This window comes from Dufourea novaeangliae, unplaced genomic scaffold, assembly GCF_001272555.1.
Source record: "Dufourea novaeangliae isolate 0120121106 unplaced genomic scaffold, ASM127255v1 scaffold89, whole genome shotgun sequence".
Lineage (NCBI taxonomy): Eukaryota > Metazoa > Arthropoda > Insecta > Hymenoptera > Halictidae > Dufourea > Dufourea novaeangliae.
The window spans coordinates 5,378,654-5,394,200 of NW_015373988.1; the positions used below are offsets into that span (position 1 = coordinate 5,378,654).

The 15,547-nt window shown below is 33.8% G+C and overlaps 2 protein-coding genes across 2 annotated transcripts; both read right to left on the minus strand.

Annotated features, from left to right (window-relative positions):
* Window positions 1-1,601: 1,601 nt before the first annotated feature.
* Window positions 1,602-8,799, minus strand: LOC107187580 (apolipoprotein D). Its single transcript, XM_015575706.1, has 4 exons — window positions 8,579-8,799; window positions 2,900-3,128; window positions 2,050-2,221; window positions 1,602-1,961 (listed from the first exon to the last, which is right to left on the minus strand). The coding sequence occupies exons 1-4, from the start codon at window positions 8,729-8,731 to the stop codon at window positions 1,802-1,804; spliced, it is 714 nt and encodes a 237-aa protein (XP_015431192.1). The 5' UTR covers window positions 8,732-8,799; the 3' UTR covers window positions 1,602-1,801.
* A 2,427-nt stretch (window positions 8,800-11,226) lies between these two features.
* On the minus strand, window positions 11,227-15,083 carry LOC107187558 (restin homolog). Its single transcript, XM_015575683.1, has 8 exons — window positions 13,564-15,083; window positions 13,380-13,488; window positions 12,613-13,305; window positions 12,319-12,545; window positions 12,020-12,222; window positions 11,678-11,931; window positions 11,422-11,580; window positions 11,227-11,346 (listed from the first exon to the last, which is right to left on the minus strand). Exons 1-8 carry the CDS (start codon window positions 15,081-15,083, stop codon window positions 11,257-11,259), a joined length of 3,255 nt encoding a protein of 1,084 aa, XP_015431169.1. The 3' UTR covers window positions 11,227-11,256.
* Window positions 15,084-15,547: the final 464 nt, after the last annotated feature.

The window sequence follows — 15,547 nt, forward strand, 5'->3', positions numbered from 1 at the left end:
TTCTATTTTTAATAATTCTGCAAATGTTCGTTACAATTTGTAATACACATTAAAAAATCTATGTATCGACAATGATGATCGATTTGATTAATTATTGACACATAAAAATTAAAATTAATTTGTAATTAAATTTTAATTAGAGTCCTTAGAAGTGACTATTCGTTGTTAGAGTTGGTGATATATCAATTATTGAATCGTTATGCGTAATTTGCAAAAGCCATTGATATAAAAATAATGTTCATTTTTGTAAATTTTTGGAATGTCTCTGCGAAAATCAAAGTTTCCTCGGTACTGTTGCTGAATATAACTAATGAAAAGCATGCAGCTGAAAAAATATGCAAATACAATTCGATCCTTCATATTCATAGCAAATTTTCAATTAGAGTCGCTCCCAATTTGCTGAAACTATTTTGGTACGAAAACAATTTAAATTTCGATACAATAAGATACAATTGTTTCGATTTAAATGTCTGTTTTGTTTTTTGTTTTATATTCTCCAAAATTTATTCTTGTTCGATTTTTGTACAGAGACGTATTGAATTTTAAATTCATAAGATAAGTCTATTTTCTATCTCGTCTGTGGTATAATCATGCCTTCCTCTCACTTTATTTTCACTATTACTTTTGACAAAATCTTCGAATATTTATTTTCACGCATATACACAGTAAAAGTGTTAACGGGATGGGCTACGTGAATCATCATATCTTATTACTCATGTCTTTATGAATTATTCAAAGTTATTTTTGTTTCAAAGTCACTTATGGAAACATCCGCACCCCATCCATGGTTGAAACTGTAAAATACATTTAGATATGTGTCTTGACCGATGTGTTGAAAAATTTATGTTTTCCATATCAAGTTTATTGGACCCTCGGCCTGTCCCATGGTCATCTTAGGTATATAGACTCTTCAAGAAGTTTTTTAACTGGTACATTCATCTTTTAAACTTGATTAGTGCATATGTTTGTTCCCGCAAAGTCGTATTAGTCAGGGTTGTTATTTGTAGCGTCGTTTTCAAATTTACAGTCATAAGAAGTACATTTCACATATTACTATGTAAATCTCTAACAAGTACCTAAGTTAATCACATATTCAACTTACAAGCATGTGTGTGTATGTGTGTGTAAATATAAACTTGTATTATTTGTCAGAATTTTAAGAATTCTACAGTTTGAATATAAATGGACTAGTACACGATCATCCCTACAAAATAATAGTCATATTTGAGTATTATAAATATTTATGCATAAGCATAATTCGGTATGTTACGCGTCATATCTTTCTATGCGTTCTACTAAATAATCATATTATAATACAAACATACATATATATCACCAGTAAGCTAATTTAATTGCTTTTAATCGTCAGACATATAAGATATAAGCTTGATCGATAGGAAGACATCTGGAAAATAACAGTTCTCAACCTTTTTAATTCATTTAAATCTTTGAAAATAGAATAAATTACATTCGAAAATAGAAGAGATCCACACTTATTGATATAATTAAGAAAGTCTTGAAGAAGGATTCCTATCGATCAAAACAATCATCAGAGATGGGCAGAATATTATTCTAATAGTAAATATTGTAAAAAGCACCGTTTAATTAGTTCATCCAGATATTTACACAGTATTAATCAGTTTAGAAATTTTCGTGCGTTATTTAAGACAAAATGAGTTCCCTATTTTGTTCTCAACGGATTTGCCCATCTTTGCGCCAATTCAACAACACTGTATTCCTTACGAACGGAAAATGCTTGTGCAACACTGTGTCCGGTCGAGTTTTCGAATGAAAGCTATATTTAAAACCGTCGATGTTTCTTTCTGAGTGGATGCTTTCGGTCAGCGTGGTGTTTTCTGGACGTCACCGGTACCGGAATCAACATATCCATTTCCGATGTGGTCGTCTTGTTGCACTGTTGCTGGTCCATCGGGAACATATACTCCAGATCGATATCGTACCTTTTCGCGGAAAATAAAATAAATATAACCTCGTGTACAAGTAACTCAGTTTAATCCGAGTTTTAAGTGAAACGAGACTGTTGGTTACCTGGGCAACTTCTCCCGTAGATAGGAAATAACGTTAGCCCCGAGGATCGGTTGTCTGCTCATGATGAAGCTAGATAAATATCGGGGAGTATTGCTCTGTTCCGCGCAGTGCATAAGCAATGCCCATGATTTGTAATCCGAGTCTAGCACGTAGGTATTATACACACTTTCATCTGCAAAATAGAAAAGTTATACAAAATTGCTCGAAAGTCAAAAGGAATTATTTTTCTTGTAATACATAAAGCTGCCTCCACACTATATATCAAATAGTTTTATATAACAAATTGTTATATAACCTTGTTATATAACATGTTTTTATAACTTGTTACAAGACTATACCTTTTGGAAGCGTCTGTAATAAGTTTGTATAACATTTCGTATCTCATTAAGCTGCGTCTACACCGGGGGTGTCAACCTGGTGGAAGGATAACATATAACTTGCTATATAACACAAAAAAAGTTATATTACATTTTTCTTTCTGTTTTTCTAATAAGTTTTATAATTTTGCTATATAACGTGTTATGTTATATAGTGTAGACGCAGTTTAAATAGTTCTAAACGGCGTGACATTTAATAAATAAAAAGATATTAGGCATGAATTTACGTTTTGCAACACAGTGTATATTAACAGTTGCCGGAATATAAACATTAACTCGCACAGAAGTAATTAGAATTAAATATGTAGATTGTGGACATGGCATACTCGGTTTGTTTTTATTTTAATCACATAAGAATTGAACATTTTAGAGTGGTTTTATAGTTATGCCACGCAGTGTATATTCTTCATGATCATTTTGTTTCTCTCATTTTTCACGATTGTTAGAGAGTCGACGGTAATTTTAATACTTACACGGGTACTCGGCGTGTACCCAATGAGCAGGTGTGTCGGACGAGGGTATCTTCCAGGTAATGTTACCGACAAGTTGTTCGTTGATCGGATCGTCGGTGAAACTGTAAGTGAAATTCATGGTAACTTCGGTGTTCTCGGACGAGATCGAAAGTTCGGCACGCATGCATCTGTACGAGAGCGCTTCTTCCGAGCTCGCGTAATACTGGACTATGTACCATGATCCGAGGAACTGTAAGAAATACATGTTATTTATCGGTTATAGCACCGGACACGTGGCCTTCGTGAGGAATAGCGCGTAAACGGCGTAAACCGTTACGCGTCAGATGCTCTTCTTGTTCGCGTTCGAACATTAACACTACAGCCCCTGGCCACTGAATTAGAACCACTTACAATTTTCAGTATTATACATATTAGTAGTAAAATTGAAAGGTCTGAACGTAATTTAATAATAAACTTTACTAACCACTAAAGTACATAAATAATTTGTCAATTTTTAATCTCTAATTAAATGCATAGTGAAAAAAAGATTTGTTTAGCGAGCGATTGAAAACTGTTTCAAGTTACACTTTGAAGGACTGGATACCCGTTCGTTACTCTATATAGTATAAGAATAACTGAATTTGACATTTCCGATGAAAACGTCGGCTGTTCGGTTTCGTTATATCATCGCAATTTGAATATATCGATTTATATTATATATTTCGCTTCATTAGTGTATACGAACGCGTGTCAATAATTGCAATATCCGTCGCTGCAATTCTAGCGATAGTACTATATGTACGATTTCCATTGAAAATAACTAATACAATTTTTAACGCTATTCCGATGAGATTGTGGTTAAATGAATATTTGGTAATCCTGTTTGCATATCGTTCAAAGGGTAATTAAAATGTTAATGTCGCAGAAATTCATTTCATAATTACGCCTCCAGTATTGGTCATCGCGAAAATTTCAATTTACCAAAATTTCTCATTGCTTTATCAAAGTAAAATCGTTCTGTGTATGAGCTATGATAATTTATTAATTAGAGACATATGTATGTTCATACGGTACGAGATGCTAGACGGTACAATGTATTCAAAATAAAAAAAACACTACTTTTCCAATGAAAATACGAGAACATTTTTATTTTCTTCATAGACAATGCAATTTTCCTTCTATAATAATGAAGGGAATATTACGTGAAATTCAACCTCTGCAGTCATATTTACTGTAATTATTATATGAATAATTGACATAATATATTATTATATACATATTTTCCTATCACAGAATTTCAGTTGTGAATTCCAAGATTAATTTTAACGTTAACTTTAAAACTATGATAATTACCGGTAAATAATCTTTAACATTTCATTCCAATATCAGCGTTAAGGAATACAGTATTATCTCTACAGTTAATATGCTCGTATCAAAATCGAAGAATAAGCAGCTTAATTGAATTTTAGGCACTTTAGGACGCTTCATAAAATTAGTCTTTTTCCTCAAATAATGCAATTTTGACAAATATTTATCGATATTCTCGTCGAACGAGACCGGTTTTCTTTCGGGCCGTTATTTCACGTGATCCGAATCAAATGAGATAGTTTGGACGGTAACGATAGATGGCCGATTTTATGAAATGATTTATGCGTGAGTGGAAAATTCGGTATTCCGCAACTCGCGCAAATACAAACAGTTCATCCGCGTTTCCGTGAGGTAGGTCTCGAAATCGTTGCCGCAGATTGTCATTTTGTTCAATACGCCATGCAAAACTGTCCTTTCTCTCTGTCGCGTATTCGTTCCATTGTACGACGAGTCATCTCTGTCGTGATCACTACTATTTCGGTTTACTTTAACATTAACACCGCGTGCCAAAGCCAACGAATAAATTATAGGATCAATTTTGGGAAGAGAATAGGATCCCCGTATTTCATCTGTATGACGGTTTTATGAACATTGAATAAATCTTTTTTGAAATTTTCCATTGTATTGGGTCGGTGGAGAAGTTTCGAGATGGATTTTCTGCATACGGTGTGATCGCCACGGTTTTGTGGAAATAATAAACAATAATGCTAATCGGGTGAACGCACCAATGAATGAATAATTAAGAGATTTTGTAACTATTAAAATCGAATTTTAAATGATAATAATATTAATACATATATTTAGCACATGAAAATTAGATTTTGTTAATATCTATACGTTTTTATAACGCATAGATTTCAATTTGAAAAATTGGAAAAATGTAATTAATTAAATTAAAAAGGGAAAATACTTCTTGTTGCATTTCAAACTAAAAAAATCGTTGTTTAATAAATAAGTACATTTTTTGCAATCTATTTGTTCAAATGATTATTTTTTTGAAGATGTTAATATCTTACTTATGATGTAAATGAAGTTTACAAACTGTTCGTGTGGTACACTAGTACTTAAAAAAGTTCACTTTCGCTCAAAAACTTAAGCTGAACTAATACTGGATGTGTTCTAAGTTTGTAATCTCATTTCGTACGACGTGGTGCGTTCTGAATTTACTACGAACGTTTAAAAATATATCACAACCACTTTCATCTATGAAAACGTACACAAGTACAGCAATAAAGCTAATACTGCAAATTTTATATTAGTAAACGAAGTTCTGAAACAAATTCGAAAAAGTGTTCTGAATATCTAATGTTCACTGATATATCTAACCAAAGATGTAATTATCGTAGGAATATTTATTTACAGTGTTACAAAATGGTTAAGTTTCTAGAAAATATATAACAATTTAAATTGATGCATGGAAGACCTCAATAATCTTAAAATTGAAATGCACTCAAGTTATTTTTGGTAGGCTGAATAGAGCAGAATGTCACGTAACGTGTAGAAGCGTGCTGCTCCCCGGAGCGACGAGATTGTAGAAGCTGCTCCGTTATCAATTCCGTTTAATAATGAAACATTAATGAATGTACTTTTAAGCGCAGAGGTTCCGATTCTTAAGTACTCTACCATTTCGCGTTGTCTGCACGCTAGTATATGCATTATTGAATACCGTGTGTCATTTTTGATAACTGACATATTATTCTATAAAATATCTACAATAGACAAAACTCCCTACTTTATCAATAATTTCCAATGTATATGGGTACGTGGATATAAAATATATAAAAATCGTGATTTCAGACTTTTCACTGGCAGGACGTATATGTTGATCATTGACAGATGTAGAAAATGTTTCAAATTTTATATACATGATAAGTATAAAGACAGATATTATGACAAAAGATAATTGTACCTAGATGATGCTAGTTTTTATGAAAGAAAAATAAGTTACCAACATTACTGTACATAGAATATCACGTTGCACTTTGAAAACAGTAATTTTGTTTACTGTGTACGCTGATTAAGCATCTTTTTTTACTTTGTTCAGTGAATACCATATATATGTGAATACCAATATTTATTATCTTTTTTTCTTTAGAGAACCTTTTATATCTTTGGCAGTTCTAAAACGGTCCTAAAATATGTATCACGCCAGTGACTTTTGGGTTATCAATGGGAAACGGTACAGTTCATAGCCTATCTATACTTGAATGGAGCCGGTCAAGATTACTTCCTAACGGAGAAGAATGACTGTCTGATGCTCGTGATGGTCATCGTTGATGCAAACGAGCCTAAATTTAGTACAACGAACATTCGTAGAAAGTAGACTTCGCGTATCTCGTCCATCCGCAATTTTTATAAAAATCATTTAAACCTTTTTATATTCGGAAATTTTGAGAAAGTACAAACTATACTGACATGTGGAATCGTTACTCTAAATCGGTATTTTGTTTCATGTAAAAACATTACGGTACCGCTTGATGAATGGACAAAATTTCTATTAAGAAACACAAAGATGTTAGATGGAAGTAGTTTTATATGCACACAAGGCGATTCCGAAATAGCTTTCTCTTAAACACGCATAAAGCTCTAAAAATAAGCTTGCGTGGAGTCTTCCTTTGAAAGAAAGCTCGCGATATTTTATGCGACTCCGTTATCTGTTAAATGTGTATTATTATATCGAAGAGCATAATCCCTTGCGGAAATTGAGTTGACATTTTGATTTCGTTCAGCTTTATTCCTTACTAAAAGAAATAGAACAATTCCTGAATAAATAGATATATTTTCGTCTCGCAATAATGAACGTGTTCAAAAAGTTATTCTAACAAACTGTGGAACTTGTCAACGAAATACACTTTTTTTTTTAATTTGTTACAACTCAGAATATATTGAAGATACGAAAGGAAACGGAAAGACGTCGAAGAGGAAATTGTTATTTTATGTTATCGCGGTTGTACGCAATCGAGAGTATTCAGCAACGAATTGCGTTCCAATTCCGCTCTCTGCAATTATTATCATTGTACATTCAATACGCATATTGATAGGAAATCCGACGTGATTATCTATTTGCGATACGAAAATATTAACAGCCCACTCGTACGTTGGTGTCAGAGATTAAGAGAAAATTAAATGGCTGGGTGGTATTCGTCTCTTTTTCACGAAAATAAATATCGTTGAAGGTAAATTATTAACGCAGTCAATAAACTGAAAGTAGTTAATAAATGTAGATAATAGATGAAATAATTGAAGTAGTTAATCATAAATATATTTCAATACTGACTCTTTGTTTAGGATTTCATACTGTTTGTATTTACCATATTTTTCTTCAGATTTCCGATCTAACAGATTTCCGTGCATCTAATTCTCCAAACCGGTATTATCAAATAAAATGACTCGATCTGCTAAGGCTTCACGATTGCATTAAGCGTCCTAGCACAACTAAAGCCAAACGTAAACATATTTCCAATTTCTCATGCCCAATAAATAATTTACCGATCATTAATTCAATAATTCACCGTAGCTATAGTCCAATTACATTTATGTTATTTCCTTGGTAATTTCTGAAAATTGAACTATATATTTATCAACAGAAGAAAATGGCTGCCATTTAAATACGTTTTACTCGAAATATTTAAGACTACTGAAACAATTTGGATCAAAGTTTGTGGTAATATTCTTAAGACTAAAGTCTAGTACTTGACGAAGCGAATTTTTTATTCGTGCATTTTTTCTTTTCTTAGCAACAACAGAAGTCGAAAATTTATATTGGAAACTACAAGTTTAAATTCAAACAGCCATTTCATAAAATATTGATATTTTCAAAATCGGCATCGATAAATACTAGTTCCTTTTGTCTATTTTAATATAAGAAAAAACTTGTGTCAAATAAAAGCCCACAGAGATATATCTGATATCTCTGTTGATAGATATAAGCTCAATTTTTCAGAAATTACTAAGGAAATCACATATAATAAGATGCTTATATTAAATTCTTAGTAAACAATAATTCTGCATACTCCAAAAAATTGTTTAATTTTCGCTCTTATTTAACAGCTCGAAGGTATGTAACCCCTTAAGTCCTCTTGTTTCGCGAGTGTTCAATGTAGATTCTTCCAGTTTCTATCAATCAACACTTTGAACCCTCCTTCTGACTCACACATAGATCTCACTGTTCCGGCTCGAAATCACAAATGGAAACTACCATGCACAAGATACCGCGTTCAACATCCGAACTCCACAACACGGTTCACTAAACGTCACCCGATCGAGTCATCGACGGGACACCGTACACTATTCTCATACTCTAGGCAACGACTTAACACCCCACGTACGTACCTCGGTTATGTCAAAATTTCGAATGGCCTTCACTTTCGGGCATTCAGTCCTGTCCTCCCGGCCGTTCCAAGTGCCGCCCGTGTCGTCTATTATGCAGAGGACCAGCACTATTATCAGCGAACAGAATCTCGAACATCTCGTTCCGGGACGCATTCTCCTGGACGCATTCAAGCCTCTCCGGCCGACTCGGCGCACGAGGAACTTCTTGCTTCTCTCGGTTCGGTTCGCCTCACGGTGACTAAAGGCCACGGAACCGGGCAGAATGAAGAGCGAGCGACGTTCGTGACTACGCTACTATCCGCGACGAGCGAAGAGGGGGTGGCGGCAGGCTAGCACTATCACGTTCCTCCCTTTGCATTCTTGGTGTTCTTGTGTTTTCAATCGGCAACTTGTTCCCGGTCCGTCCGTTCCCCGGTTGAATCCTCATAACTGCCGGGGCCCCCCCTCGAGGCTTAGCCCAGGATCGACCCGATCGTAGGCGTGATCGTTGTCACGGGCTAAAGAAGGGCATCGACTGTTAGAGTACTTCGTCCCGCTTCCTCTTGCTGCAGACTCGTATACGTTCGACTCGTATCTCGACGGTTTTTTTTTTTTACAGTAACCCCCCACGTCCGAACGCAAGTTTCGTTCAAGGTAAACGAACGAACCGCGTCTAAGTCAGCGAATACAGTAGAATTCTATTTATCTAAATCCCTCGGGGGAGGCAACAGTTCACGTTAATTGGGATCGTTCGTATAAATAGGGGAGTTCATTGATTTTCCCCGGTAGCTAACGTTTTTTGTTCATGTAACCGGAGTTCACCGTCGGATAAGTGGATTCAAGCGTAGGGCTCGTTCCTTTTGCTTATAAGTATAGTTTCGAACATTATGCATTTGGGAATACATTTACGAGAACAATAATTTTGTGTTAGTGAAATACTAAAGCATGATTGTGATTTTTTACTTACGTTGATTTACCGTTTACAGTCTAGCTATAGCATGTGCATGTAACTGAACGGACGCTTGGGTATAAGTTAAGAGAATAGGAGCTCGGCAGATCTCTATTTTTTATTTCCAATAAATGGAGTTATAGTGTATCTTGAATAGTTGATTGCATTTCCTTATAAATACAATCTGGTAATTGGGACCTGAAAAGAAATTTCTCAGTTAGACTGTCGCTTAAACATTTACGAGAATTTACGATGATTTGTGGCTGATACAAACGAAATGAAGGATAGCGCTAAACGCTGTTTCATATTTATTATTTTGAAACGCTCCAACAGGCTTTCGTATGTTTTTCAGAAAATATACTAGTTTACTTGTCAAATGATTGTATCTTATAATATTTAGTGGTAGTATACATATATATATATATATATATATATATATATATATATATCTCCGTAAGTTTAATGTTAGAGTTCCATCTACATAATCAAAGTTTAAATACAATAATAAATGTTTAATCATGTTCTCTGAAAAGGATCGTCTTATTTAAATAAAATATCAGAAGTTGGCAAAGACACGATTAATCAATAATCCATACCGTTCAATAATGCATGATTACAATGCCAGTAACATTCTGTCTGTCGTGTAACAGGCAGTAAATATTAACAAGGATATTAAAGAACTATTAGTATTCATTAATCGTATTGATTGTAATCACAATCTTGATTTTTATCGCGACAGATGTGTTTCAATTACCCGTTTAAATTAAATTGCATTTAATTAGTATGTGCCTTTATAGTCGAACGAGACATGTTCTGCTCCTTCACGATTACTATTCAAGAAACGTTATCGATGAACGATTCAGTAAAAGTTCTCTGAATAACTTTAACATACCGCTACACCCTTCGAAAAACGTGTTCAAAATGAGTAATCGTTTCCATGATTCACGATATGTGATGCTATACTTGAAATATTTTGTCCAAATACATCTTGTAGTACTATTTATATAGAAATTCACAGTTTCCGTTGTATCCCTTTTTCAGAAATATTTCCTTGAAATCAAGGTTGGCAATGACTCAGAATATAGAACAGGATGAAAAGGTATTGTTTGTGTTGGGATAATTCTGAGCTGTCGAGAACTATTACTACGATGACTAAGTTTTTCTGAGAGATGCGATCACCTACCTTTCCCTATTAGAGAACAGATGATCCTCGAGTGTCACAAGATTCTTTTTATACATAGAGTAATGTTCTTTTCATGTGGTCAAGACAGAATGGATACATTGAATTTCATTTAAACTTATGTTGCTTCGTAATTCTTGCCATTCGCGTTACACATCATTTGGTTAAGCGTGACCCCGGGTCTACTAAAATATGAACATGAAAAAATTGTAATTAAAAATAAAAAATTATGTATTCAATGTAAATAATACAATAATGCGGCCGTTTGAAATATTCTGAAAGATATATTTGGAACTTATCATTGCGTTTCGTTATCGAACATCCTGTTCCTTTCTGCGGCCACAGAATGAATTAATTAACGATACAATTAGTTCAAAGAGGAACAAATGAAACATAGGGTAAAACACAAAGAGAACGGTATCTATATCCAAATCATTTTTATATAAAATACATTTCGACGTGGTAAAAATATATGTTGTACACATTTTAATTATAGCTACGTAAATGCACTGTACGGACATTGTCCACTTCATCAATCCCATAATCATCTATAGAATTACAAACCATGGATCATTTCCATGGTGGTTTAGTCCTGTGTTGATCTCCCTTTGTGCAAGCTTTTTGTGAAATTGGAATAAATTCAGTGGTGTCTTGAGTAGTCTGAAAAATAAAATTACTGCCCTGAAATATTATAAATTTGAAATTTGACAATGAAATTCAAAGAAGTATAATCACTTCCGACGCAGGTTGCCACGTAACATTGTCTTCGTCCTTTATGATCAATTCTTTTTTCATATAATGCTTTCGCGGTACTTCTCTACAAGCTAACGGTGGACTCGGAATATTTTCTCGAACTCTTAAAAACTCTTCTCTGGACTTTTGTATATCAACAATCTAGGAATATTCAAAATTTATTATATAGATAAATCTGCTATATAAATAAATTTCACTCTAATAACACTAGAACGTACAAAATTCAAATATGATATACCATTTTTACATATTTTCGGAGATCGTCCTTTGATTCTTTGCTACTTAATGGTGTGTCTTCAATTGGCGTCATTGTGTTTAAACTCTCGTTTTGGTCGTGAAAGTTCTTTATATCTGTTGGCTGTAATGATAATCTTATTGGTTCTTGAGAAACCCTAGCATAACAATTTGGCATTGATTCTGATTTCTTTGGACCTCTGAATAATTTTTCGGCATGAATCTTTTGGATCGGTGTTAAGTCTTCCATATTTCCACCTACGTGGAAGTAGAGATTATCCCGTTACTCCAATTTAAATAAGGTATTATGATAATATGCAATAAAAAGGCACATTGACAGATGTACCTGATATGATATGTAACGCTTGCTGCCATTGCTTCTGCATTACAGAATGCAACTGCTCAGCAAGCTGAGATTTAGTAGCGCGCTGGGAATTAAGTTGCGTTTCTAAAATGGCTGACTTTTGTAAAACTTGCGCCAACTGAAGTTCACATAGTCGTTTCTCTTCTTTATGTTTCTCTTCTAATAAATTTATTTCTAATCGATGTCTAAGCAATTCAGTGAATATATGCGTTTATATATCATTAGCGTAACAATTTTAACTTAAATAATATAAAAATGTATTTAAATACAAATGAACGTACTTATCTATAATATCTTTAATTTTTCGTGCCGCGCATTCAGCAATAACTTGTTGCCTAGTTTTTAATTCTTCAAGAAATTCTGACTCCGCGGCATCAAGTTGAGTCTGGAATTCTTGCAGTTTGACTTTTACAACTTCGTCAACTTGTTTCTGATAAACTTCTTGCAATTCCAATCTAATTTGTTCTTTTTGTTCCGCGAGAGATTTAGTTTCATCCTTGGCTACCTTCTGTAATTAAAAAATAGCTAATACATTAATACTTCTAAATGCAGTAACATGCTGGTTAACACACTACCTCTGCCTTTTTAGCATCATCAACTGACAAAACTAGGGCGTTATTTTTTTGCTGCAAAATTGCGTTCCTATTTGTCTCTTCTTTTAATTTTAATTGTAAATTTTCTTTCTCTTGCCTTAAGACAGTCAATTCAGCTTCACAAGTGTCTAATGCTTTATGAATAACATTCATTTCATTCCTAACTTCAACACCTTTCAATCGTTCTTTAGTCAACTCTTGTTGAATATTTTTCATAGTTTCTTCATTCTGTTTATTTTTTTCTAATACTTTATCGTAGTCTATTTTTAGTTGTTCATACCTACTGTCGGCTGCTTGAACAAGTGATTTGTAATTTTCTAATTCATTAGCATGACTTTCTAACAATTCTAGTTTTTCTTTCATTACAGTATCACTTTTCTCTTTATAACCAGCTGCAAGGTCTAACGCTTTTGACAGTTCTCCTTCATATCGTTTAATTTGCGATTGAAATTCTAAAATTTCCAATTGATGTTTTTCAGTTACATTCTTAAGATTTGTCTGTAAGGTGTTATATTCATTTTCTAAAACATGCAATCGTTGTTTCAATTTAGACCATGCATTATGAAATTGGGCTATCAATTCATTTTTTTCATTGTCTACTCTAAGTGCTACTGCAACCTTTTCCTGTTGTTCTAATAGCCGTTTCTGAAGTTCTTGAATTAAATGTTCACAATGCTGCAGAATGTTGTGTATTATTAGTTATATAAATTTAAAGTATAGAAAACGTGTTGATACGATCTTTTACACACCTCCCGCCGAAATTTTTCTTCTTCTAGTTTAATTTTACGCATTTCTTCCTGAGATCTAATACAAGTATTATCCCAAAAATCTGATAATGACAAAAGTCTCTGTGATTTCCTGTGAAGACAGTAAAATTTTTTACACTCCAAATAGAAAAAAATACATATACATAATCATCTACAATTGAAATACCTTGGGAAAAAATCTGTATTGGTTGACGCGTGGACAGTACTTTTAGTAAATGGTGCTTCATGCACCTCTTTCATATGTTGCACATTACCATTTTGTTGGGAGCTTTTATAGGTTTCTGACACACACGATGCATATAACTCTGTACTTCTTGTTGATGTAGCAGTATTATATTGTGTTAACTCATTAAGTAATGAAGAATTCGAATTTTTATGCATAGATTGGGTTTGCACAGCATGTGCGTTGATTGCAGCTACACTGTTTGTATCACCCACATTCAAGGTAGCTTGTTCAGAAGTTGATTCCATTCTCTTTGCATCACTTGGTTTAGAAACTGACTTATCAATGTTATTTGTGTCTTTTAGTGTACTTGTACCTTCTACCTGCTCAGTCTTTAATGATGGTTTTTTAATATTTTGTTCCCATGTTTTAAACTCCGAGATCATTTTGTCAGTTCGATCAAAACGCAATGAATCATCGTATGGGAGGGATATGTCAGGGAATAAGTCAGAATATTTTTTTTTAGTTACACCTAGTTGGGCATCATGATATTGATTCAAGTCTTCTAAATCGAAATCTAATTTTCGATTAATAGACTGTTTACATACATCACTTTGAACCTTGCTCCTAAGTGTATCACTGCTCTGATTAGGCAATAATATATCATTATCGTCCGTAGAAGACTGCTGCATTGAGACTCTATTTATTCGTTTTGATAGTTCTAGTTCAGTAGCTTCCATTTCCTGGAGTAGTTCATCGACTTCAAATAGCTCCATCTCGTGTACATTAGTCTTAGAACAGGGATTTGGCTGTCCAGTGGTGCTAATTAAAGTTGAAGTAGATGGCAATGAACTCAGTTGATTGCAGGAAGGTTTATTATGCATATTACTTGTGTTTTGATAATAATCAAATGGATAGGAGCAAGGTTCCCCTTTGGAAGAAGTACTAGTGGCATGCAGAAAACCCACACTGCGAGAAGCAGAAGGTACCACCACAGAGGAGTCAGACTGGGATATTAAATAATCATGCTTATTCTTATCATGATTAGTAGTGTTAGTTGCATTAGTACCATTAGCCATAGGAAAACAATTCCCTGATTTCATGTCATCCTGATGCAAATTATTATGGCTTGACAATGAATAACTATTAGGAGTTGATGGAACAGACAAGGATCGTCTAGGCTTTATAGGTGTATTTTGTAAACTAGAGCTCTGATTTAAATGAAATTTAGTTTTAGGTAATGTCTGTCTAAGCTTAACAGCTGTATTATTGTGAAGTTGTGAATCCAATGAATTGTTTAACAAAGTAGCATCTAAGCTTGTATCTTTGGACTCAATAGCATTAATTCTGCTTTCTAATGATTGCATATGTTCCACAATTTCTCCTATCACTCCGGTTCTTCTATTACTGTAGTTCACCTCCCCACGATTAGAACTAACATCAGATTCTGAAGACGACGGCACAAGGAATAGGTCAGGTGGAATTAGGAGTAAAACGTCTGTATCATCCGAATCACTCATCATCCATTTAAATTTCCTCTCACCACATCAAACCAGATCCCTCTATTGTAAATTTTGTAATAATGTACAAATATTTACAGAGTGTTTACAGATTCCACCAAATCTTTAAGGCAAGCAAGCAGTGTAAACAAAAGTTTTACGTTTACCACTCTCATTGTTTAATACAGAAGAAAAAATGTAAACCTTAATCATACAAACGGTGCGTAAATATTCCACTATTCCAATCAAGCGTTTCTGGTCCTTTATTAATACACCTTATTACAGTATATACAATTTAAAAAATTCGTAAACAAATTAACCAAACAATCGTAGTTTACCAAGAAACATTCCCGGTGTAACCTAACAAGCGACAGAAATATACAAGTCTAACACTAGATGGCAGCAGAATGAATATAAGAGATTCACCAACCTGTTAACACCCTTTCTAAAAATCATATTCGTATTACTAATGAAATACATATCTTTAT